Genomic DNA, 23,083 nt, shown 5'->3' on the forward strand with positions numbered 1-23,083 from the left:
CTCCAAGAATTAAGTTGGAAAAGCTTTAGAACCCTTTTAAAAAAAATTTGATTGATGAACAACAAGGACAAAAGTGTTTAGGTACATCAAGATAAATCACTTTGGGCTAAAAAGAGTCATTGCAGAAATGCTGTGTTTTCATATGTCAATATGTTACTTGGCCACCAGCCAAGTGTGTAGTAACCACGCGTTGCCCATCTGGGTATTCCCATGTTTTGACATAGGTAGGGTAGTACATTCCTGTGGAAAACTTCAGATCTTCCAACATAGACTGGTATCCTGCTGACATGGAATTCCAAACCGCCTTTGCAGTGCACTCCAAATCTACACTCCTTTGTACAGGTGCAATGGGTAAGGATGACCAGTCAGAGTGACAATAAATGGGCTTTATAGCATTCCCCACAGTGCCAAATCACAACAGCAGTCGCCTCAAGGTGCTTTATATTGTAAGGTAGACCCTACAATAATGCATACAGAGAAAAACCCAACAATCATATGACCAAAGCAAAGCAAGCACTTTGGCAACAGTGGGAAGGAAAAACTCCCTTTTAACAGGAAGAAACCTCCGGCAGAACCAGGTTTAGGGAGGGGCGGGGCCATCTGCCACGCCCAGTTGTTGTGGGAGGAGGAAGACAGGACAAAAGGCACGCTGTGGACGAGAGCCAGAGATACTAACAATAGTTTATAGAAAGCAGTTGATAGAAATTGAACGATCCAACTTATTCCTCATGTCCAAACATTTAAAGACAGCATAGAGGAAAACAAAACTCCAACTGAGGGGAATGAAAGTGAGAAAGAAAAGCATTTTCTGTCCACCTTAGTATTAAACTTAAATGTGCTTCTTTTTCTTTTTCCTCTTCTTTTTGCTTGTCCCTTTAGGGGTCACCACAGCATAGCATCCGTCTCAAACTTGCTCTGTTCTTAACTTCTTCCTTCTCTGTCACACCAACACTCTGCACGTCCTTACTCTTGATATTTTAGCAGGTTTGAATTGGCTAAGATTTTATGTCAGATGCTCTTTCTCATACAACTTAAGTGGGGACAGGACATGAAGGTAACTGGGTTTTGAAAGAAGTCCTGTTACGTTCAACTAAACTACTTAAAGACTACAAGAACCCACTTGAAAAAGGTAAGTGTCAACATATCAATAGTTAGCAAACTCATCCATTACCTGGTCTAAAGCTGAGTTTAAACAGAATAAAAGAAATAAAATGTGCTTAAATATGATAAAAAAAAGAAGGAGGCATTCAAATCTAAAATGAAAGGTAAAGCGTCACTTTCAAACAAACGATCTGCTCATCTGTTTTTTCAAATAAAGAGTTAGAATAGTTACTCTGGCTATTTATTCCTCATGAGGTGTCGCAGTTTATATGGAAAATGATTAGGCTTTAAGGCTTTGACGTGTAAATGTTAGTCAGTTTTAGCTGCCTGCTAGAGAACAGAGTGTGGGGGAAACAGGAAGACAGGAAGATATAACCAGGTAAGGAAACAATGACACAGAATCAGTAGCGTGAGTAAAACGACACACACACACACAGAGAGAGAGAGAGAGTAGAAAGAGTGAGGCACATCTTGAGGAAGTTAGCAAAACAACAGAAGTAGAACAAAAGGCACATCATACTGAAGGTAAAAATAATTGTTTTCTTTCTTTCTTTCTTTCTTTCTTTTTTTCTTTCTTTCTTTCTTTTACAATTATCGTTTTATTGTAATAGTCTTTATTTGTGATACTAACTTGGTAGTTGCGTTAGCTTTTATAGATTTTGATCCTTGTCCTTTTCGCAGTGGTGTTTGTAGACGATTGGCAGCTTTACATCTGTCCACAGAATGGGATTGGTGCAATACTCTGTGGCCCTCCTGATGTTATCCACACAGTTGGTGCTCAGCTTTCCCACAGTAAGACTTTGTAACCCATTCGCCTTAATTACTGCATACACTTTTATCAAATAAGACAAATAGTTGACATGAGTGAATGTGGCATGGATGATGAGTTAATGAGGACTTTTTCATTTTAGTGATTAATATCTATCTGTGTTGACAGCCACAGAACACCTACAACATTGGTGGGAGAGAGTGTAAATATTGTCCTGCAGGTAGGAAATGTGTGATAACTTGATGTGAGCTTCTATTAATATTTTTAAAATTCTGCTGTCTGCTTGTCAGTTTAAACTTACTCAGAATTATTATTAAAAATGAATCTCTATTTTGTACAGTGGTGTGAAGTATGTTTTTTTCTGTCTATGCATTGTTTTTTTTTCTGCATTGATGAAAAATGACGCAGACTGAGCTTGTGCAGTATGACCACATCCTTCATTAATATGCATCCTGAGTGTGCAGGCTGTCTGCTCACACTGCTTGTCGTTAAGTTGTTTGCATTGGTTTCTTTCTGTTCTTACAGGTATGTATCAGAGTGATTGTACAACATGTGAACACTGTCCTGCTGGAAGTTACACAACTGACTTGAACTATGAAGATGAATGCCATCGCTGCTTTGGAGACTGCAACCCTAGTAAAGAAACTATGAGTCATTTCTACCTTTAATGATTTCATCAGGATCATGCTATACCCGTGATCTCTGGTTTTCTATAAAGAGCTGATAAACCATTAATAGTAACTCCACATGTACTGAGATGAATAGTCTCTAAAATAATCTCTATTTCACTCTTTCTCAGAGTTTCATCTTAAAGTGGTTCAGAACTGCACCAGTACGTCTGATATGAAATGTGACTGCGAGGATGGTTTTAGATGCATCAGGTGGGCCCATGACAAAAAGAACTGCTTGTCTTGTGAGAAGATGCCAGACCCAACCCCAACCAGTAAGTACCGAGAAGAACACTTTGAATTCTCATGTCAGATAAGCTCAAACCAACAGTGGGCCTTATGGCAAACAAAACAACTTCTAAAGCTGAGAAAATGACCAGTGTCAAAGCAAACAACTTTACCGCAGCCATTAAAAAACAAAAGAAAAAAAAATAGCTGACAGGATATGTAAACTTAGCTCTGGCTCCCGTTATTATCAGATCATTCTGAGAACAGGTTCCTCTCAAGTTGCCATGAATATGCAAAACTTGTCTAATATGAACAGGTTTGAAAATATTCCTGGAAATCTTTATGCTCTCTAAAAAATGCAATGCCATCAAGCTGACATGAAAGTGTCACAAAGGACACTTTTCTATGTTCTAAGTATATTTTATGAAGAACCAGCAGAAAATAATCATTCTAATCTGCAGCACTCCAACGCTCTGCACAGATTGGTAGATCATAGTTTTGCCTGCTTCTTGATTTATTCAAATTGCTTCCATAGCCTTGTCTTCTAAAAAAACCAAACAACCCAAAACCCTAACTAGCTGTATAATACTTGATCATTCTTGCAGAGTGCCAAACAGCAGGGCTGTGTTTGGCCCCGACAAAATGCAAGCGAGTTATTAAAAATAAATAGTGACATATTTTTAAACATGTCACTGCTGACCAAGTAGTATTTCTGGCACACCCACCACTGCAGAGCACGGTGTCACACTGCACACTGTACAGAGTAAATTTGATGGTCAAAGATGCAGCACATTTTAAATCAAAATTGTAGAATTTCAGTTTTACTTCAAAGAGGTTTCAAAAATTGTGTGTGTGTGTGTGTGTGTGTGTGTGTGTGTGTGTGTGTGTGTGTTTAGAGTTTACAGCCTGTTATCCAAGTAACAGAACAATTGACAGGCTAAGTCTGCTTCGTCGTTATTTCATGACAAATGAAAACAAACATGATATCCAGTCCAGTTCACCACCAACACCAAAATGCCTGAAAGACCACAGAACACAACTGAAGTACATGATGTATTATTTCCCTGATTAAGAAAAGCCCTTCAAAACATCTAACCAAGTCAAGAACACGCTTAAGAAGGCGGGCATGTCATTGTCAGCGGCTACAATCGAGACACGCCTTACCTCAAGAACAAGAAAGTCAAATTAGACTTTGCACAGCTGTGAAAAAAATCTTTGGACCAATGAAACCAAAATGAATCCGTACTAGAATCTTGAAAAAAGAAAAGCAGCTCATGATCTGAAGCATATGACATGATCTGTCAAACACGATGAGTTCAGTGTTTGGCATGAGCGTCTATGTTTGCCGGTCAAGCTAGGGCTGGTATTTATTAATCATGTGATGAAGTATACAGTGCTATACTGTCTGCTCAGATTCAGTCAAATGCTGCAAAACTGATTGGACTTCACTGCACAGCGCAGTTTCACTTAATTGTCAGGTCAGTCACCTGATGTCAGCCTAGAAGAACCTGCTTTTCACTTATTAAACACAAAACTGAATGCAGCAAACCCACAAACAAGCAGGAGCTGAAGGAGGCTGCAGTAAAGGCTTACCCGAGCATCTTAAAGGAGGAAACACAGGATTTGGTGATGTCCATGACTTCTAGACTTAGTCATTTTTCATCCAAGTATTAAAAACAGTTCTTATATTTAATGTTAGTTCTTTAGTTTGTTCAGTTAATTTTGAAACTCTGAACAGGGGGACTGAAAATGTCTGTATTTTTTTTAAAACCCCTGTGGGAAAAAACCCTGAAAGGCTGCCCTTCAGTCACGTCATGTTTGATTTAAAATCCACTGTTGTGGTGTGCAGATGCAAAACTGCAAAAACTGTTTCACTGTCCAACAAAATATCAAACTAAGTGTGTAAAAGAGGATGGATCTGAAAAATGAAGCCAGTGTAGAAGTGGCTTAAATGTGGATTCTTTGTAACAGCCAGCAGGGGGCGACTCCCCTACAAGTAATAAACAAACGGGGTTAAACTAAAATGAATTTGTTTTCCCAGTGCACCCAGGTTATCAAGTTCTGAGGAACAGTTTTTGTTTGTCAGTGTGTGTGTGTGTGTGTGTGTGTGTGTGTGTGTTTGTGTCTGTCTGTGTCTGTCTGTGTGTGGTGTGGTGGTGTTGGTGGGGGGATTTCACGTTCTTAATGATAAAGGTAACACAATGACAGGAAATAGGGAGAGAGAAAAACTGGAACTGTATGCAACAAATCCAACCTAGGACAATACAGTTCATGACCAGCGCCTTCACCCCTGTGCCAGCAGGACAGCCCAGGGGTTGCCTTTTACCCTTGTTTAATATGAAGTGGAAAAATGTACTTATCCACATTGTAAAGTAACTCAGGCAGGTCTGTGAGACTGTGTTTGAGGTTTTTTCTTCCTCTGAAGTCTGAAACCAATCCTGTGATGGTTTATTCTCTAGAAGCAGCAGCTACAGAGATCTCAGTCAGAGATAAACACACGCCTTTCTCAGTTTCCTCCGGACATACCAGCACTTCTCCCAAACCCTGCCAATCTCCAGGGTAAGCCTCAAATTTCCTTTGATACAGTAAATACTGAATACTTCACTGAATCTCTGTGTTACATGAAGCTGTCACAGATTTTGATACAAGTATTGTAGACTACCCTCATCACATGGGGAGGGGAGGGGGGGGGGTCACATATTTGAAATACTTAACATTTTATTCCTTCACACAGGTGTCACCCAACGAAAGAGCCGAATCCCACGGGAGGTGAGACTTTATGACTGTGTATGTGGATGAAAGGGAGTGTTTGGAGAGTATTTACTGTTTTCATTTGAGCGGAAACTGAAAAGTTATGGGAGGTTATGTCAGTTAGAGCTGGTCCACCACATTATTTTAATTCATGCTCCTCCGAGGACTTTGTTGAGTACCAAAATGCCACCAGTGCCCTTTGCAGGACCTATTAGGTCCTACATAATTCAGCGAGGATGTTCATGGTGCCCTTGAGATAAACTGTATTTTTCATTATCACATTGGTTCTCCAGCTTTTTCTAATGTGCTTAGTTCACATGTTGGAAAAAGTTCATGCCATACAGAATGAACCGTAATTAAGCGTTAAGAATAAAAAGGTGAAGTTTAGTAAAATGTGTAGTAAATAAACTTGTTTTATGGTCTTTGATTGTTGAGCTGAATTCAATTCAATTCAATTTCAATTCAATTTTATTTATATAGCGCCAAATCACAACATAAGTCGCGTCAAGGCGCTTCATAGATACAGAGAAAAACCCAACAATCATATGACCCCCTATGAGCAAGCACTTTGGCAACAGTGGGAAGGAAAAACTCCCTTTTAACAGGAAGAAACCTCCGGCAGAACCAGGCTCAGGGAGGAGCGGCCATCTGCTGCGACCGGTTGGGGTGAGAGAAGGAAGACAGGATAAAGACATGCTGTGAAAGAGAGACAGAGGTTAATAACAGATATGATTCAATGCAGAGAGGTCTGTTAATACATAGTGAGTGAGAAAGGTGACTGGAAAGGAAAAACTCAATGCATCATGGGAATCCCCCGGCAGCCTATTGCAGCATAACTAAGGGAGGATTCAGGGTCACCTGGTCCAGCCCTAACTATATGCTTTAGCAAAAAGGAAAGTTTTAAGCCTAATCTTGAAAGTAGAGATAGTGTCTGTCTCCCGAATCCAAACTGGAAGCTGGTTCCACAGAAGAGGGGCCTGAAAACTGAAGGCTCTCCCTCCCATTCTACTTTTAAATACTCTAGGAACAAGTAGGCCTGCAGAGCGAGAGTGAAGTGCTCTAATAGGGTGATACGGTACTACAAGGTCATTAAGATAAGATGGGGCCTGATTATTTAAGACCTTGTATGTGAGGAGCAGGATTTTGAATTCAATTCTGGATCTAACAGGAAGCCAATGAAGGGAAGCCAAAACAGGAGAAATATGCTCTCTCTTTCTGGTCCCTGTCAGGACTCTTGCTGCAGCATTTTGGATTAGCTGAAGGCTTTTCAGTTAGTTTTTTGGACATCCTGATAATAATGAATTACAGTAGGCAGCTAAACTTCTTTTAAGGTTCTTGTAGATGTTTCAGCTCTCATCTGAGAGGTTTATTCAGACGTATAGAGGTCAAAGTCCTTCATAAACCTAAAAACAAGCCCAGTTTCCTTCAACTTCAGTGCTTAAAACATGGATGACTCAGACCCCCACATTGACGTTTATTTAAAAATATTTTCACCTGGTTGTCCATGTTCCAGCTGCAGTGTCACTGTGGCTTGTCAGCAGGGACTACCCCACAGTTTGAGAACCAACGCTCTAGTGTGATCATCAGGTGAAACTGCTACTTAGTCAAAATACCTTTATCATCAAATATCTACTGAACCGATACCATAATAAGAGCTGCAGTGTCATGAGTATTTTAGCATTTAGCTAAAGCCTGACTCTACCAAAGTGCAGCCTCACCAAACCACTAGTGACTGAAACTGTAAAAGCCACATTTGCACTGCAGGAACTTTCCCCAAGTCCAAGGACCCTTTGGAGAAACTCACATTACCAACACAGGGTCTGAAACAAAGAGGCAACAGACAAGTCTGTTTCATTAGTTGTACATTTATAAAATAAATTTTTATTGTAGAATGTGGCAGCAATAGAATAATAACACTACTGGTGTACTGTCAGTTGTCTATAAGGCTTTTTTATGCAGTTCTGTGCATCACTGGATACAAACTCTCCTGGGAAAGCTTACTCGTACAACCAAACAGAAGGATGATAGCACTCTTGTTTTCTCTGGTAGCTACTAGCAGCATATCTTTGAAACAATAGGTGTTACTCTAACAGGGAAGAGATAACTGTGTCCTATTGTCTGATAAAGGGCAAAAGGTCCGAGGGAGATTGATAGAAAGTGAAGGTTAGACGGAAACACAGGAGCGAACAACATTCACTTACTGGAGAGCTCCGGAAATCAGCTCTGAAAACAAAACAATGGGCTGTTTTAAAATGGGAAGTGGTCCAGACGAGGGTGGGGGCAGAAATGGTGTCTAAGTTGTCTATTGCCAGTTATGAACAATTCGAACTGCAGTTTTTGGCACTTTAAGTTGGGTTAATCTCGGGCCTGGAAATGCCAGAGTAAACTTGCTGAACCTAATTCTCAACAGCTCAAAAAGTGTCTCATGCTCTATTAAAGTTTGCTAGTTTTTCTTTACTCTTCAACATAAGTCAGTTTCATATTTTAATCAGGAGGCGTTTAGAACAATTTGATTTAAAAATATATTGTAGGGTGAATTCTTGACTTTTTGAATTTGGGTAAATGAACCTTATCCCCACTGTGGAGATCAGATCTGCTCCTTGACTGCCATCCTACGGGGATTCGCACTCTCTTCAATATTATTGTTATACCATACACAAAAGTGTCAGAGCGGGTAAGAAAACAGGATTGTCTCAAAGTATGCAAATTAACTTATTGTGAGTAAGCTACAGGATAACGGGACTACCCAGTGCTCCACTGAATTAACCCTTTGAGGTCCACACCAAGAAAAAAGCAATGGAAATTGTTTTTCTTTGCATTTCTTATTGATTTCGGTGAGCAATAACCACAATCATTTTTTTTTCAATAGACCCTGTAGTTTTTAAAATATTGATCTCCACCAAATGGTTGAGATGTCACTTGGTAAAAGTATGAAATGTCATGCAAATACAAGTACATTAGATAATACAGTTGAAAAAAATCAAATAAAGTGCCGAATTATAATTAAATTAATAACAAAACTATCCAGGCCATTGGATAAAGTTTATTTCTAGTAGCATGCCAGTGAACACTGCTGTTTTCATTCCATCAAAGGAAAGTATTATATCAAACAACAAAATACATAGTTTTTTAATCTGCAAATGGGAGTAATGTACTACAGCACAAAATACTCACATTCAGGCCACTTCTGATTGAATACTAGTGTGCAAAATCATTTTTGTTTTTAAAAAATAAAAACAGTGCAAATCAAGCACATCTGCTTGTGGTTTCGGTCGTTGGGTGTAGCATTGATTCTGTGGTCTGGAAGAGCTGAATCATGGTTGTCCAACTCTAGATGCTGGCTTGTTAACTTGGTTCAGACACAGCCAGGTGGAAACCTTTTGAGAGCCATCGGTTTCTGGTCCAGTAGGGCACAGTCCCTCTTGTAGACCAGGTATTCAAGTCAAGAATGTATCCGAACAGTGGACTATGCCATCACCATAACTTGTAACTTATAACTTGTCTTATACAGGTGTAATAGCATATCAGGGCGATCGTGCCTCAAGAGTTGGCAGTTCGTCTTGTAATCAGAAGGTTGCCGGTTCGAGCCCCAGCTTGGACAGTCTTGGTCGTTGTGTCCTTGGGCAAGACACTTCACCCCCTGCTGGTGTTGACCAGAGGGGCCAATGGTGCGATATGGCAGCCTCACTTCTGTCAGTCTGCCCCAGGGCAGCTGTGGCTACAACTGTAGCTGCCTCCACCAGTGAGTGAATGTGAGAGTGAATGAATAGTGGAATTGTAAAGTGCTTTGAGGGTCTCGAAAAGCGCTATATAAATCCAATCCATTATTATTATTATTATTATTATTATTATTATTATTATTATTATTATTATTATTATTATTATTATTATTATCAGAAAGCTTAATTCCTCCCATATGCTAATTATATACAGGGATGCGTGATGGGCATGGAATGGTGATCTTTGCATTGGACTCTTTGCTCCACCGATGAAAGAGGCATGAACCCACAGGCATTGTTTAGAAGGTTGACACATTTCTTGTCAAACCATTTTATTGCAATCAGACCTTCATCAGACCTGTAATAACAGGCTCCATGGCCCTTCTTCATCAGGTCTTTGTCTGCCATCAGGGGAGCTCCACCGGTCATACAGTACCAATGCACCTGACACCCAAGGAGGTGTGCAAGTTCTGGACCAAGGTGAAACTCGTGAAGAGCTGAGGCTCTTTTATGGGTTTGCATAGTGTTTTTTTTTTTTTTACAACCCTGGTCCTTAGAGGGAGCTTCTGCTCCTTTTCACTGAGGGGAGCATTGAAGAATGTAGAGCCCCTTTGATACAGCAGCAAGTTGTGGATGATGCCAGATGAACTTGCTTGGCAGAACAATTTAAAGCCCCACTCATCTGGTTTGTTGGCAATATACTGGTGGAGAGTGCCAGCCCTGTTGGCTTCTTATGAAACCATGACCTCAAACACACTGTGGTTGAAGGTGGATGGTATCACGAGTATCATGCCACAGGACCATGTGATTTTTAGCCATATAATTGTTTAGCGTCCATATAGTAGCCCAATTGTTCAACATGAAATTATAATTTTGACAACTTAGTAATATTAATTTACCAGCTACTCTAATTTGGTTAAAAGGTAATCAGTTGTGATATGTGTGATTTCCAAGTGTTATTCTTGATTTTTACAATTTTACTAATATTAACTCAGAAAGTTACAAAAATAATTTACTGAGGAAATTATTTCATCATATTCTTGCTGTGCTAACACTTACTGTGATTTATCAATAGCAATGAATAAACAAAATGGATCTAGTGGTCTGATTCTATGGCAAATAATCAATTTTAATAACATTTAGGTTATGTTATGTTAGCACCATAAAGGGTGCGAATGCTAACCGTTTGGTTGACCACTTTAAAAAAAAAAAAATTAAACATTTAATTTCACGTTTTTAATGCTGTCAAGTGACCTACATCTGTTTAGTAAGTCCTCTAACACTATCATATATCAAAAAATTATATCTTAGTTGAATCAAAAACACTCAAAATATGGTGGATGTTTTTTTGTTTCTGACCTTCTGGTTGGGAGAGGTATAAGAAGAGCCAACAGTTTCCATTCACAGTGTCTTCTGGTGGATTTTTTTGGCATTACAGATGTAAACCAATTGGTAGAAAAGACTCAACAAGGTAGGTCAATTTCAGTGAAAGTTAGATATAGGGCCCGAAAATGTGTACCAATTGGTTGAGCAGAACGCTAAAGGGTTAAGACAAAAGATGATCACTAATTTTATAAAATGCTCTAATGCACAAGTGGTCATATTGAATGCGTTCAGTTTTATAAATATCTTGGGACATCTGTTGACCCCAAACTGAACTTTGTGTGTGGAGTTTGCATGTCCACCCCCTGCCTGTGTGGGTCTTTTCTAAATTCATTGTAGGTGTGAATGTGAGTGTGAGTGGTTGTCCTCTCTCTGTGTTAGCCTTGCAAGACACTGTCAACCTGTCCAGGGTGTACGTGGTCTCTTACCCTGTGACAGCTGGGTTCACCCCCACCCTGAATCAGATAACCAGAAATAAATGGATGGATGGGATTTACTGAGTCTGTTTTGTCCTCTTGGTTACTGTCATGGTTTGGATATTTATCTGTGAAGAACAAAAACTCACTCTGATTCGTTAGCCACAAATGAACCCAGGATCCCTGTTGGCTACAAGACAGTTACTGTATAGCGATTGACAGGTTTTATTTTTTGTTTTGACGACATGCACTTTTTGTATTTTGACTTTCAGTTTCCATGTAGATAAAGGCCTCTGGTCCCAAAGTACAGAACAACAGTGCTTAAAAGCAGCTTTGTTCCAGCAGCCGTCACTCAGATGAACAAGCAGCTTTGTTATTCTACATTTATCCATCCAGCAATCGCTGTAGACCATGCCAACTACCGTAGCATGTGAGGCGGTGTACACCAAGCACAGGTTGCCAATTTGTTGCAAGGCTAATGCAGAGAGGGACAAAAAAAAAGCATTCACACTCAGATTCACACCTATAGCCAATTTAGAAACACCTCCACCCTCAGTGTGTGCATGTTTTTTGGACTGTGGGAGGAAGCCGGAGTCAACCCACAAAGACACGGAGCAAACTCTACACAGAAAGGCCCCGGCCAGACGGTGGATTCAAACCCAGAACCTTTTGTCGTGAGGCAAAAGTGCTAATCGGGAATTTATTATTATTTTTCTTGTCTATCGTCCATTTTGAAAATGTGCATGTGAGGATGGATGACTTCCCTGCTGCACACTGAATCTACTTATGGGTACAGACAAAGCACTTTGATCCTGAACTCCACGGTCGAGGAGCCCAGGTTTCAAAAAGAAAACAGGGAAAATCCCGATAATCCTGGCTGGATTTTATAAAATGAGTTTTAAATATTGAAAGAGTATGTTTTAGGAAATTAAATACAGCTTTTTGACACTGCACATAAGTGTCATGTTCATGCAGCCAACAGTGTTAATCTAATTAATCATCTATGGAAAGAACTGGACTGAACTCTCAGCTGGGAGAAAGATAAGCAATCAAAAGCAACATTTTGCTTCTGTTAAATATAGAATGAAAAACTCTCTCTAGATTTTTATGTACAAAGCTGCTAACGCTTTTATGTGTTACACTGCAAAAGAGAGATTTCAGGCACAGCACTAATCATCCTTTTATTTCTCCTATAGGTCATGCCAACCATTACCTGGCAGCTATTTTCATTCCAGTGGGTGTCCTTGCAACTTTGGCCCTTCTCACCTTGTTCTGTGTCTGTCGTCCAAGAGATGAGACATATATAAGGCAAAGTAAGATGTTTACGTCCAGGAAGTGCTCATTTTCTGTCGCCTCTGTCAAACTCTGTGATTGAATCAGTTCTGAGAAACAATAAACGTTCAACAAGATCAGTGTGGAAATTACTGTGAATTTAGGGTTATCATGCCCTTTGCTGATATGCTCTTCACTGCTTTTGCTAAGTCATGTTGAGTCACCACTCATGAAATGTGAAAACACACCAGTTTCCTATTACTCATTATTCAATCTACTGTTTTTTCAGCTATTGCAAAGCTCTGGAATGAGGTACAAGTCTAATGAACTCTCATGTGTTTACATAGATTACATCCTTTTTCCTTTGTTTGCGCCAAATTCATGGTTGTGTTCTCCTGTAGGAAGGGCGAGGTGCTTCTCACAAGTCAAGGGAGCCAACTCATCAGTTCCCCAGAGACTCATTCAGTACAAAGCAGCAGCCCTCAACACCTTCAGCAGCCAATCTTGGTACAGCTGAGTAAAATGAAGACTTCTTATGTGAAATGCTTGACTCACTCGAGAAAAAATATGCTAGAAACAAAAAGATGCAGCTGTGATACCGTTATGAGTCCGAGTTGCACTTAGCTGTCCTGTTCTGTAGATTATAGGTTAATGTATCTCTGTAGGTTGCTAAAAACATCCTTTGATGCATTCTCTGCTCTTGTTTTCTCCCTGTAGGTCCAGTCCATGTGCACAATCCAGGCACAGTCATCTTTAGCTTGCTCAGTCAATTTACGGGTCAAGTCGGGCCAACGACCGAATGTGGGAAGACGGCTGAGAGAGCGAGGAGAGAGGAAGAGGATGAGAGAAACTGTCCAGTGTTTCATCCTGCATCTTCTCCCAGCATTCATCTCTCTGAGGAGGAGAGGAGTGGAGAGAATGACACCATTTTCTTCCCTTCCCAGGAGCAGGGGAAAGACTCCCACATGTCGAAAGAGGAGATCCTATGATGCATCTCAAAAAATTCAGAAGACTTGGATACAACAAACTTTGAAACCACAGATGAGTATGGATCATATTCGTCTTTCCTCAGCAAGCTGCGGATGCACTGACTTTGTTTCTGCAGCTTCTGGAAAACACTCACCTCAGAAATGTATTAAATCTCGGAAGAACAGCTGCAAAGTGGTCTTCTTTGTAAGTTATGATTTACGAACTCTTGTATATACTTTTAATAAGCTTCTTTGGCTCAGTGCAAAGAATGCCATCCAAGGTGTAGAAAGCTTTGTTAGGTAGTTATTAGGTAGTTTTAGTCAAATTTATTAAGTTTATTTTAAATGAAAAAGAAATAGAAGAAAAAATGTACACAGAACATCCACATGTGATATTGAAAAGCTGGCTACAAAAGCAGCTAATTATGTCTGCACATATATGTAGATATACATGAAATATGTTTAACTTTATGTACTATAGTACATACTTTCCTTTCACTGCCACAATGTCCCCTCTGTCTTATCAGTTCCAAGATTTTTACCCACCACAATTTTATACACTTCAAAGTCACAGATGCCAAAATGATCATCTGTCCTCTCAGGAAACAGCAACAGTTTCAAACTTTCCACCTTCTGGCATTTCACTGATCAGCACGGCGCGGAGTGCCTTTTAGCTCCATTTAAATGTCCAAAAGCAGTGACGAATGTTTTCCATCTGGGATGTGCCACCGAGTGTCTTGTTAGGTTCTCGCTCCTCCAAATTCCAGATCTGGTCTTTAACACATAGGTTGGTCACATTTCCCGCACACTTCCTGGACGGGCTTGGACACTTCTTCATCACATGCAGGTTGTGTGGCAGGTTTTTCAGCCAAGAAGTACCCTAAGCAGCAAGAAATGACGGGATGGTTTTAATAAGAATTTAAACATTTGGGGGTATTTATAACACAAAAGTTCTAAGAAAAATATTAAGTGATTTAAAAGAAATCTACTAACCGTGAGTGAACCTAATCCAGACTAAAAATGGCTTGATTTTTGTCACAACAACCAGTGCAATTCCTGTACACAGGAGGGCAATTATCACCAGGAACCACACCGTATCTATAATAACACATGAGAGAGTTAGTTTCCATAATTTACATCAGTTCAATAATTTCACAGGCAACACAATTTGGCTACTTTACCTGCAATCGGTTTAGTGGCGAGCCTGGTGGTGGTAACATCAGGTGTCGCCACTAGAGGGAAACATAAAAAAAAGAGAACCTTATAAGTTCACTGCAGGCATTATTAGTTCGATGACAAGATGACACTATTGTGGCTTGGATTTGTCAGTGAGCTCACTCTTTTGTCCCTAATGTTTAACTTATTTCATCATGTGTTTGTGTGTGTGTGTGTGTGTTTGAATGTGTGTGTCCTTTCTCCACGGTTACTACAGAAGAGGCAAACAGTTACAAGAACATGCAAATAGCTTCCAAGCATTATTAACAGCTCATTTGTTTGGATTATTTTTAGTCATGTAACAGTTTCAGCTGAATCAGAAACATTTTAGGGATTCTGACTATGACCTGTCCACATTACTGTATGTAGGCAGGATTACAGTACAGGAAAACACATGCTACAACTAGGGCCTCTACAGTGACATTTAAAAAAAGAGACACAACAGACTGTTTTGCTCACCTGCCCTCGTACAGAGCCCAGAGTGATAATAACACAGGACACGACATTAAGACTTTGAATCAGTTAACAGATTCATGTACTACACCCCTAAATCTGCCTGTCTTCTAGAACTTGTTATCATGGATTGCTACACTGTTACTGAGTTATGTTGTAGGGGGGATGGAGGCATGAAAGGAAATTTCCTTTAAGCACTGCGCAGAGCTTTGCCAGGAGGCTGTTGAGGTAGACAAGAGAAGTGCACAATTCTCACATTCTCACCTGTGTCTGTGCTCTCCTCTGTGGTTAGGTTTAGGCAACTCAAGCACTTCACATGAAGTTAGTAAATTCCCTAACCTTTGTGAAGTGCTGATGGTGCCAAAACGTAACCATAATTAAAAAAAATCTGTTTAAGCTGTAAGTTGTAAACAACATTTCTTCATTGTGTTTCATGAAAAATGCGATCCGATAACAAATATTTTATTTTTTAATTTGTTGTTGTTTTAAACACTTTTAAACACTGATGTTATCACCTCAGAGTGCATACTTGTCCCTCGCAGACACAGTGGGTTTAAGGTGGATGACATCAGCGTTAAAGGCATCTAAACTCATTACTGGCAGACTGAAAGATGCTAAAAGGCCACATAGAGCTGACTGACCTCTGTAGGGTTGTGGGTGATGACTATCTATGATTGGGTTTCTCTAAGCAAGTCTTGACGTTAGTGCTGCTTTACAATATCCTGATGGTACTTTTGTGTTGATATCTTCTTTTCTTTGGGTTAAAATATGCACTCAAAAAATTAGTCTTTGCCCTCATAAACACAAAATGAAACTGAAGTATATCAAATCAAAGGTTTATTCATTTAATTCATTAATCGTGATTTTTTTTTAGGGAGCTCAATGTAAGTTTCATTTGGCCAGATTCCATTAATTTGAACATTTTACGTTGTACTTACGTAACTGAATTTTTTCATGTAATCAGATTACTTAAATGCCACCACTTTGGGCATGAATATTTTTTGAGTGTGAATGTTTCCTTGTTTGTAGGTACCCCACTGGATCCAGACAAACACGCTAGTAAATGCTCTTGTGCATACATGTAAATAAACAGTTTCTTTTAACAAACTTATTACTCTGAGCTACTTTCAGTCTTGTTTTCATAAAATAAGGCATTTGAACTCATGGGTTCTCAGGAGTATTTTTAAATAAAAAAGAAGTTATATTCCCAGATGTAGTTAAATGAGTAACTTCTCATGAAAAATGAGCATTTGCTGCCCTTTTGTGGTTCAGCCTGTACACTCAGACAAGTTTGACGCCTAAATCATTTTGGTGTAAAAGATGAGTATATCTGTTATGTTATTGCTTTTCATGGTAGTGTTAAATTAGTCTCCGATCTTATGTCTTTGGGCAACGCATCTACAATGTTATTTTTTGTGCTTTTACACTGATAATCTGTAGCAAATTGTTAATGAAAGAATGCAAAACGACAAAGCTCCTTAATGAGAATGTGATGCTGCACGTGGCCCTCAAGTGTGTTATGGTTGAAACTATTCAAAACAAAACACTGCAATGAATAAATGATAACCACTGTGTCAACAATTGTTTCACATTTAGTTGACTGTGCCGAGAAGGGCTCACTTACCAGTAGTAGATGGAGGGACGGTGGGTTTGATTGTGGATACACACTCTTTACAGTCTTGGTCTTTGCACTTGTAGCCAGCCTTACATGGGCACACATTGTTATGAGTCGGGTTGCAGTCTGTCTTGACCTCCACTTTTGCTGTGGAAAAACACGGTCATTGTTAAAAGTGATTTAAAGACGGATAAAGTTGAAAGTGTGTGCAAAGGATGTCTTTGTGATAAAACTGAAAATGTGAAATGACTCACAAAGCTAGGCACGACAGGTAAAGATTCTGGTTTGAAGTCATAAGACCGTTATATTATCACGTCTGGTGCTTCTTCTTTAGAGAATTTTAAACACTTTTTAAACACTGATGTTATCACCTCAGAGTGCATACTTGTCCCTCGCAGACACAGTGGGTTTAAGGTGGATGACATCAGCGTTAAGTGCATCTAAACTCATTACTGGCAGACTTTAAAAACTAGAAACAACGAGCTGAAAGATGCTAAAAGGCCACATAGAGCTGACTGACCTCTGTAGGGTTGTGGGTGATGACTATCTATGATTGGGTTTCTCTAAGCAAGTCTTGACGTTAGTGCTGCTTTACAATATCCTGATGGTACTTTTGTGTTGATATCTTCTTTTCTTTGGGTTAAAATATGCACTCAAAAAATTAGTCTTTGCCCTCATAAACACAAAATGAAACTGAAGTATATCAAATCAAAGGTTTATTCATTTAATTCATTAATTGTGATTTATTTTTTTTTGGGAGCTCAATGTAAGTTTCATTTGGCCAGATTCCATTAATTTGAACATTTTACGTTGTACTTACGTAACTGAATTTTTTCATGTAATCAGATTACTTAACGCCACCACTTTGGGCATGAATATTTTTTGAGTGTGAATGTTTCCTTGTTTGTAGGTACCCCACTGGATCCAGACAAACACGCTAGTAAATGCTCTTGTGCATACATGTAAATAAACAGTTTCTTTTAACAAACTTATTACTCTGAGCTACTTTCAGTCTTGTTTTCATAAAATAAGGCATTTGAACTCATGGGTTCTCAGGAGTATTTTTAAATAAAAAGAAGTTATATTCCCAGATGTAGTTAAATGAGTAACTTCTCATGAAAAATGAGCATTTGCTGCCCTTTTGTGGTTCAGCCTGTACACTCAGACAAGTTTGACGCCTAAATCATTTTGGTGTAAAAGATGAGTATATCTGTTATGTTATTGCTTTTCATGGTAGTGTTAAATTAGTCTCTGATCTTATGTCTTTGGGCAACGCATCTACAATGTTATTTTTTGTGCTTTTACACTGATAATCTGTAGCAAATTGTTAATGAAAGAATGCAAAACGACAAAGCTCCTTAATGAGAATGTGATGCTGCACGTGGCCCTCAAGTGTGTTATGGTTGAAACTATTCAAAACAAAACACTGCAATGAATAAATGATAACCACTGTGTCAACAATTGTTTCACATTTAGTTGACTGTGCCGAGAAGGGCTCACTTACCAGTAGTAGATGGAGGGACGGTGGGTTTGATTGTGGATACACACTCTTTACAGTCTTGGTCTTTGCACTTGTAGCCAGCCTTACATGTGCACACAGTGTTATGAGTCGCGCTGCATTCTGTCTTGACCTCCATGTTTGCTGTGGAAAAACACGGTCATTGTTAAAAGTGATTTAAAGACGGATAAAGTTGAAAGTGTGTGCAAAGGATGTCTTTGTGATAAAACTGAAAATGTGAAATGACTCACAAAACTAGGCACGACAGGTAAAGATTCTGGTTTGAAGTCATAAGACCGTTATATTATCACGTCTGGTGCTTCTTCTTTAGAGAATTTCAGTTTGATGAAACAAGGTCTTTCTTAAATGATGCTTTAGTGTGCACACCTCAATCTGATGTTACATATTAGCAATCAGCGAACTACTTATATGACTTCCAAAGAGTCACAGTCATCCCAAAACCAAACACACAAAGTGAAAATCGTAAACAGAAATCATTTTGTGGCATTTAGGGTTACAGAGGGACGTAGCACAACATGCAGAGTCTTAAAAGCTCACCAGCCAACAGCGGTCCACAAGCAGAATGAAAATATTTTCACTTTTTCCAGACAGATTACTATAAAATGAGCAGCTGAGGTCACAACACGAGGACTGTGGACATTTTAAAGCTGGCAGCGACTCTTACGTGTGTGCTCAGCACTGTTTTACTCTGCTGTCTTATAATAATGAATTAAAATGCAGTGAGAGCAGTAAGCAGCATAAACATACAGAGTAGTAAACAGAAGAGAACAGGTAACCAAGCATTTTGTTCCATGAAGCCCTCTGAGGTCCACACATCCAAACTCTTATCATCATCACCAACAAATCATTGGCACCAACAACACAGAAGCACTTTTTATATCACTGCTCTGCTATGCAAAGTTTTTGAGTGGGCTGAATTATTTCCATAGCCGTTAATTGGCATAAAGCCCCTTCTTGTGCTTTGAACACCCACCTTCCTCTGCTGAAGAAATGTAAACAGTTGTTCTAATGTGCAGGTGTATAAACAATAAGTAGATGTTTGGTCGATGTTAAATGTCTATATGTATCTGGTTTGTAATTTGGAAAAAGGTATGTGAGCCCTTTGATTATGATATGTGTAAAAAAGGCTTCTTGGTTGACACACAAAAAAGTCAAATTCAGCTAAAATGCACATGTAGCCAAAATTGAGACCGAGAAACTCAAATTTGTCTCAGTTCTGTGTTTTCTCTTGTCTGTTTTCCACAGTGACATTTAAAAAAGGCACGACATGCTGTTTTGTTCACCTGTACCAGCACAAAGCCCTGAGTAATAATAACATAGGACATGACATTTCTGCTCTTTCCACTGTTTGCTGCTTTTTTGGTATTTTGCTCTTTTTTTCCACTGACATGAAGATGGTCTGCTTTTTCAGCCTCCTCCTGTCTCGGTGGGCTGTGCCGCAGACCATGTCGAGATTACTGTGTAAACACAAACTTCTGCTGCAGAATCTCATCATATTAAACCCCAGTGCTGGCTCACAGTTGGTTTCACAGACCCCCTTCTCTTCCCCTTCTGTCTTTCATCTCCTTCTGACTGTATCCCCCCGTTGATACATGAAATGGGAAATCCCCTTGTGTAAGTTTTGTATATGCAAACTTCTCTGAAATCCTGAGTTGAGAAACAGCTAGCAGTCTGACTTTGTCAAAATTCTGTGGAGTCATTGGTCAAATGCAGTGGTCAGGTCGACAGAGAGTTAATGACTCACTCACACATCTCACATCAAGAGAGAGCATGATAGAGCTCACACACTAACACAAAATGTATAAGCAACCACATGTTTCACTATAACAAGGGGAGGGGGGGGTCCTGAGTAGTATTTTTACTGTAATGCTTTGTCATTCTTCTATCTGCTTAAAAGATAACAGGTGCGCTCTAGCGGGAATATCTGTGTACAAGAGCTCGAATCAATGTGTCTGTAGAAAAACGTGTAAGTCGTAAAACCCACTACGTCATCATTCCTGCCACTAAAGCTCTTTGTGCTGTCAGTCTAAAAATTGCCTTAAAGTTTTCACACATTTCAAATCCTCACATGTACTGTAGCGCCTCCACGCCCAAAGCTAAAGATGTGAAGTTACTCACGTTTACTGCAGCTGTCACAAAATTCACAGTTCATCGCCGTGTTGTAGCCGGCTGTGTATTTCCCAGCTTCACAGGGTTCACATTTATGGTCACAGTTTTTCTGTGAGCGTCTGGCCATAAACTCACCTGGAATATATGAAACATCAGTTTGCAGTTAAAGCACTACTGTTGACATCACAGCCATGAACTTTAATGGGATGTGAGGAAGTTACTGTACCTGCAGGGCACTTTTCACAACAAAACGTAGGTGATATATATGGCCAGCTGTACTGTGTTGGACTGCAAGTGGGCTTTACAGGGTTAGAAGATAGCAAAGGTAGGAAGCACAGTAATGGTAAAATAAAACAGAGTGGCCGCATCTGGGAAGAAACATACAAGAAAAGAAGAGGAGGAGGAGGAGGAGGAGGAGGAGGAAAAGGAGGGGAGTAAGCAGAGACAGGAGGAAAAGTATTACTATCATGATTCTGTCAAATGTATTCACATAACAATCCCAGCAGGCACTCAGTGAAACACACTAAAGATTAAAGATGATAAATATCATAACATCTTCCATTCTGAGAAAAAGAATTCGGTAGTCAGGCTGCCTAAATATGTTAGGACACACATTTTAAATTCTAAAAAAGCCTGTAACACACTGATGATAAAACACATACAAAATACAACACTAAGAGAGACCAGCTTTACATCCTAATGCAAACAGGTTACAAGGCTCTACTAAAACATTCAAAATGATAAAGTTATAGCTGAAAATACATGCTGTGAAAATCTTTACTTACTGTGGAGAAGAGGTTTTAGCAAGATGTCACTTGGGACCCTCTGAGCCTGAGACTGAGCAGGGGACGAGAAGTGTGTCAAGGGACTATTCATAAAATGTCAGAGATGACTCATCCTGAAAACCTTACATATTAACAGTCAACATCCTTGTCCCACTCTCTCTCTCTCCTGTCTTTTTGGAGACCACCTTGGCTGTGCACAGCAACATACCCCCGTCAGCCTCCACATTTTTCCATCATCCTATCTCTCTCGTTTCCTCCAAAATCTGCTTTTGCTGCGAGCACTCTGATGCTTTTTATTCTCTCGTTTTCTCTTTCACCTCTGCCACTCTCGCTCTCTCTCGCCTCTTCTTAGCACAGGATGATGAAGTCGTTTAATGTAAGGCATCGTTTACCTCATAGGTATCTTTTTACTCTTATAGAAAGGTGTTAATGAGAAAAATGTCATTCCAAGAAATTACTTTGTGATAATGAGAAGGCGTGTAATGTTATGAGGATTGAAAACATTGCAATGCCAATTGCATGCATAGGTCCCAAATTGCTCATTACAAAAAAATTTTATCATTTCAAATATAAACATTTGGCTGACAAAAAACCAAAATGTTTCTGTAGAATAACGTGCAAGTTAAGAAACAGTTATGTTATTCTTTATCAACTCATATACACATTGGAGCAATTAAAGGATAATATGCGCGATTATTGGCTGTGTGTGTGCGTGCGTGTAATCCAACTGTGTTGTCAGTTGGATTACTCAGAAGGTAAGGACTGATTAATATAAAAATGTTACCAAAAGTGGAGCATGGGTGAACCTACAATTTTAAGTTTTGGAGTCAGATTTAGAGCCAGGATGACAGGCAGACTGAGGCGAACAAAAAGCGAGCTGTTTACTGCAGACTGATGTCAAGGTTGTACAAATGTGAATCATGAGGGACAAAGGAAACTGAAAACTATAACTACTGAAACCTAAGACTTGAAAGCACACTAAGGCCTTCAAACACCAGAAACACCAGAGGTCGGGACCACTGGGAGGGAGAACAGAAACATACACAGACAATATACACAGAAGGGTAATTAGGGAAAGTGGAGATAAGACACAGGTGAACTAAATCATACAGAAAACAAGGTACAAGAAGCAAAAATAAAGGAAACGCACAAGGAATTCTAACTCTCAAAGTAAAACGGGAAATGTGATAATTAAATAGGGAAGACATACACGTGAATGAATTTAATGCACAAGACTTGACATAGCAGAAAAGGAACACAGGAAGGATTACAATTACAATTACAAGGCAACTAGGAACCAAGAATGGGGCTAAATTTACTAAGAGTAAAAAAAAACAAGAAATGATATAAAACATTAAACAAACCTAATAGAAAGTCAAAAAAAAAAAAACTTACACAATGGGCAAACTAGCTGAGTTTTTTTAAAGGCTGACATTTTGATATAGGACAAAATTGGGCATTTCACATCAAAATTGGGCTTCACACACACTTCTGAAGTGGGATAACAAAAAAAAAAGTGAGGCATCATGTTTAAGATAGACTCTCAATATAATCACAATATTAAAAAAACGATCCGGATCCAGACATTCATCTGGATCCAGCAGCTCATTTGTTCATGGTGTGGACCTCATTGATATCCTTGTATGAAGTCTTAGACTGTCTTCTGTTAGTTTCATGCACACTTCAGTTTGTTATCTGAAGGTTGAGTGTATTTTTTCTGAATTAAAACAAAAGGTATATTTTCCAGACGGGGGTAAAACCGTGCTGTAAATGATAAGAATGATATGTTTCTAGTTAATTGCTTTATTATTGGTGTAACTGGTAGCGTAGGTGTGAGAACATTAATCAGCAAAAACTGACAAAATGCCATTAGTGTGTAGATAGCTGCCAGCCAGCGATAATTACTATACTTGACCTCAGTTTTCACAGAAACCAAGCCACAGCACGTGACCTCCTTTCAACAGTGAAACGGGGACTAGGTTTAAGGAAATAGGGGCAGCCTCAAGTGACAAGTGTGACTATAGCTGAGTAGCAACACTCAAACAGAATACAGAGATGACTGGATGAGAGATGACTGTGCAACAAGACCATGGCTGATCATGAACTGGTTAC

The 23,083-nt window shown here is 39.4% G+C and overlaps 2 protein-coding genes across 3 annotated transcripts; one reads left to right on the forward strand and one right to left on the reverse strand.

Moving 5' to 3' along the window:
• The first annotated feature begins 628 nt into the window (after positions 1 to 628).
• On the forward strand, positions 629 to 13,462 carry LOC113032370 (tumor necrosis factor receptor superfamily member 14). Of its 2 annotated transcripts, none has more exons than XM_026185270.1 (11): positions 629 to 1,626; positions 1,783 to 1,893; positions 2,039 to 2,090; positions 2,396 to 2,506; positions 2,670 to 2,813; positions 5,226 to 5,325; positions 5,501 to 5,535; positions 12,232 to 12,348; positions 12,597 to 12,619; positions 12,709 to 12,814; positions 13,025 to 13,462. In XM_026185270.1, the coding sequence occupies exons 2-11, from the start codon at positions 1,825 to 1,827 to the stop codon at positions 13,294 to 13,296; spliced, it is 1,029 nt and encodes a 342-aa protein (XP_026041055.1). In that variant the 5' UTR covers positions 629 to 1,626; positions 1,783 to 1,824; the 3' UTR covers positions 13,297 to 13,462. The 2 variants fall into 2 exon arrangements, with proteins under 2 accessions (XP_026041055.1, XP_026041057.1); XM_026185272.1 differs by having other exon boundaries at positions 629 to 1,129.
• A 121-nt stretch (positions 13,463 to 13,583) lies between these two features.
• LOC113032371 (CD27 antigen) lies at positions 13,584 to 21,394 on the reverse strand. Its single transcript, XM_026185273.1, has 8 exons — positions 20,972 to 21,394; positions 20,413 to 20,554; positions 20,196 to 20,321; positions 18,063 to 18,200; positions 16,568 to 16,705; positions 14,457 to 14,507; positions 14,269 to 14,373; positions 13,584 to 14,155 (listed from the first exon to the last, which is right to left on the reverse strand). Exons 2-8 carry the CDS (start codon positions 20,552 to 20,554, stop codon positions 14,052 to 14,054), a joined length of 804 nt encoding a protein of 267 aa, XP_026041058.1. The 5' UTR covers positions 20,972 to 21,394; the 3' UTR covers positions 13,584 to 14,051.
• Between the last annotated feature and the right edge of the window lie 1,689 nt (positions 21,395 to 23,083).

This window comes from Astatotilapia calliptera, chromosome 11, assembly GCF_900246225.1.
Source record: "Astatotilapia calliptera chromosome 11, fAstCal1.2, whole genome shotgun sequence".
NCBI lineage: Eukaryota > Metazoa > Chordata > Actinopteri > Cichliformes > Cichlidae > Astatotilapia > Astatotilapia calliptera.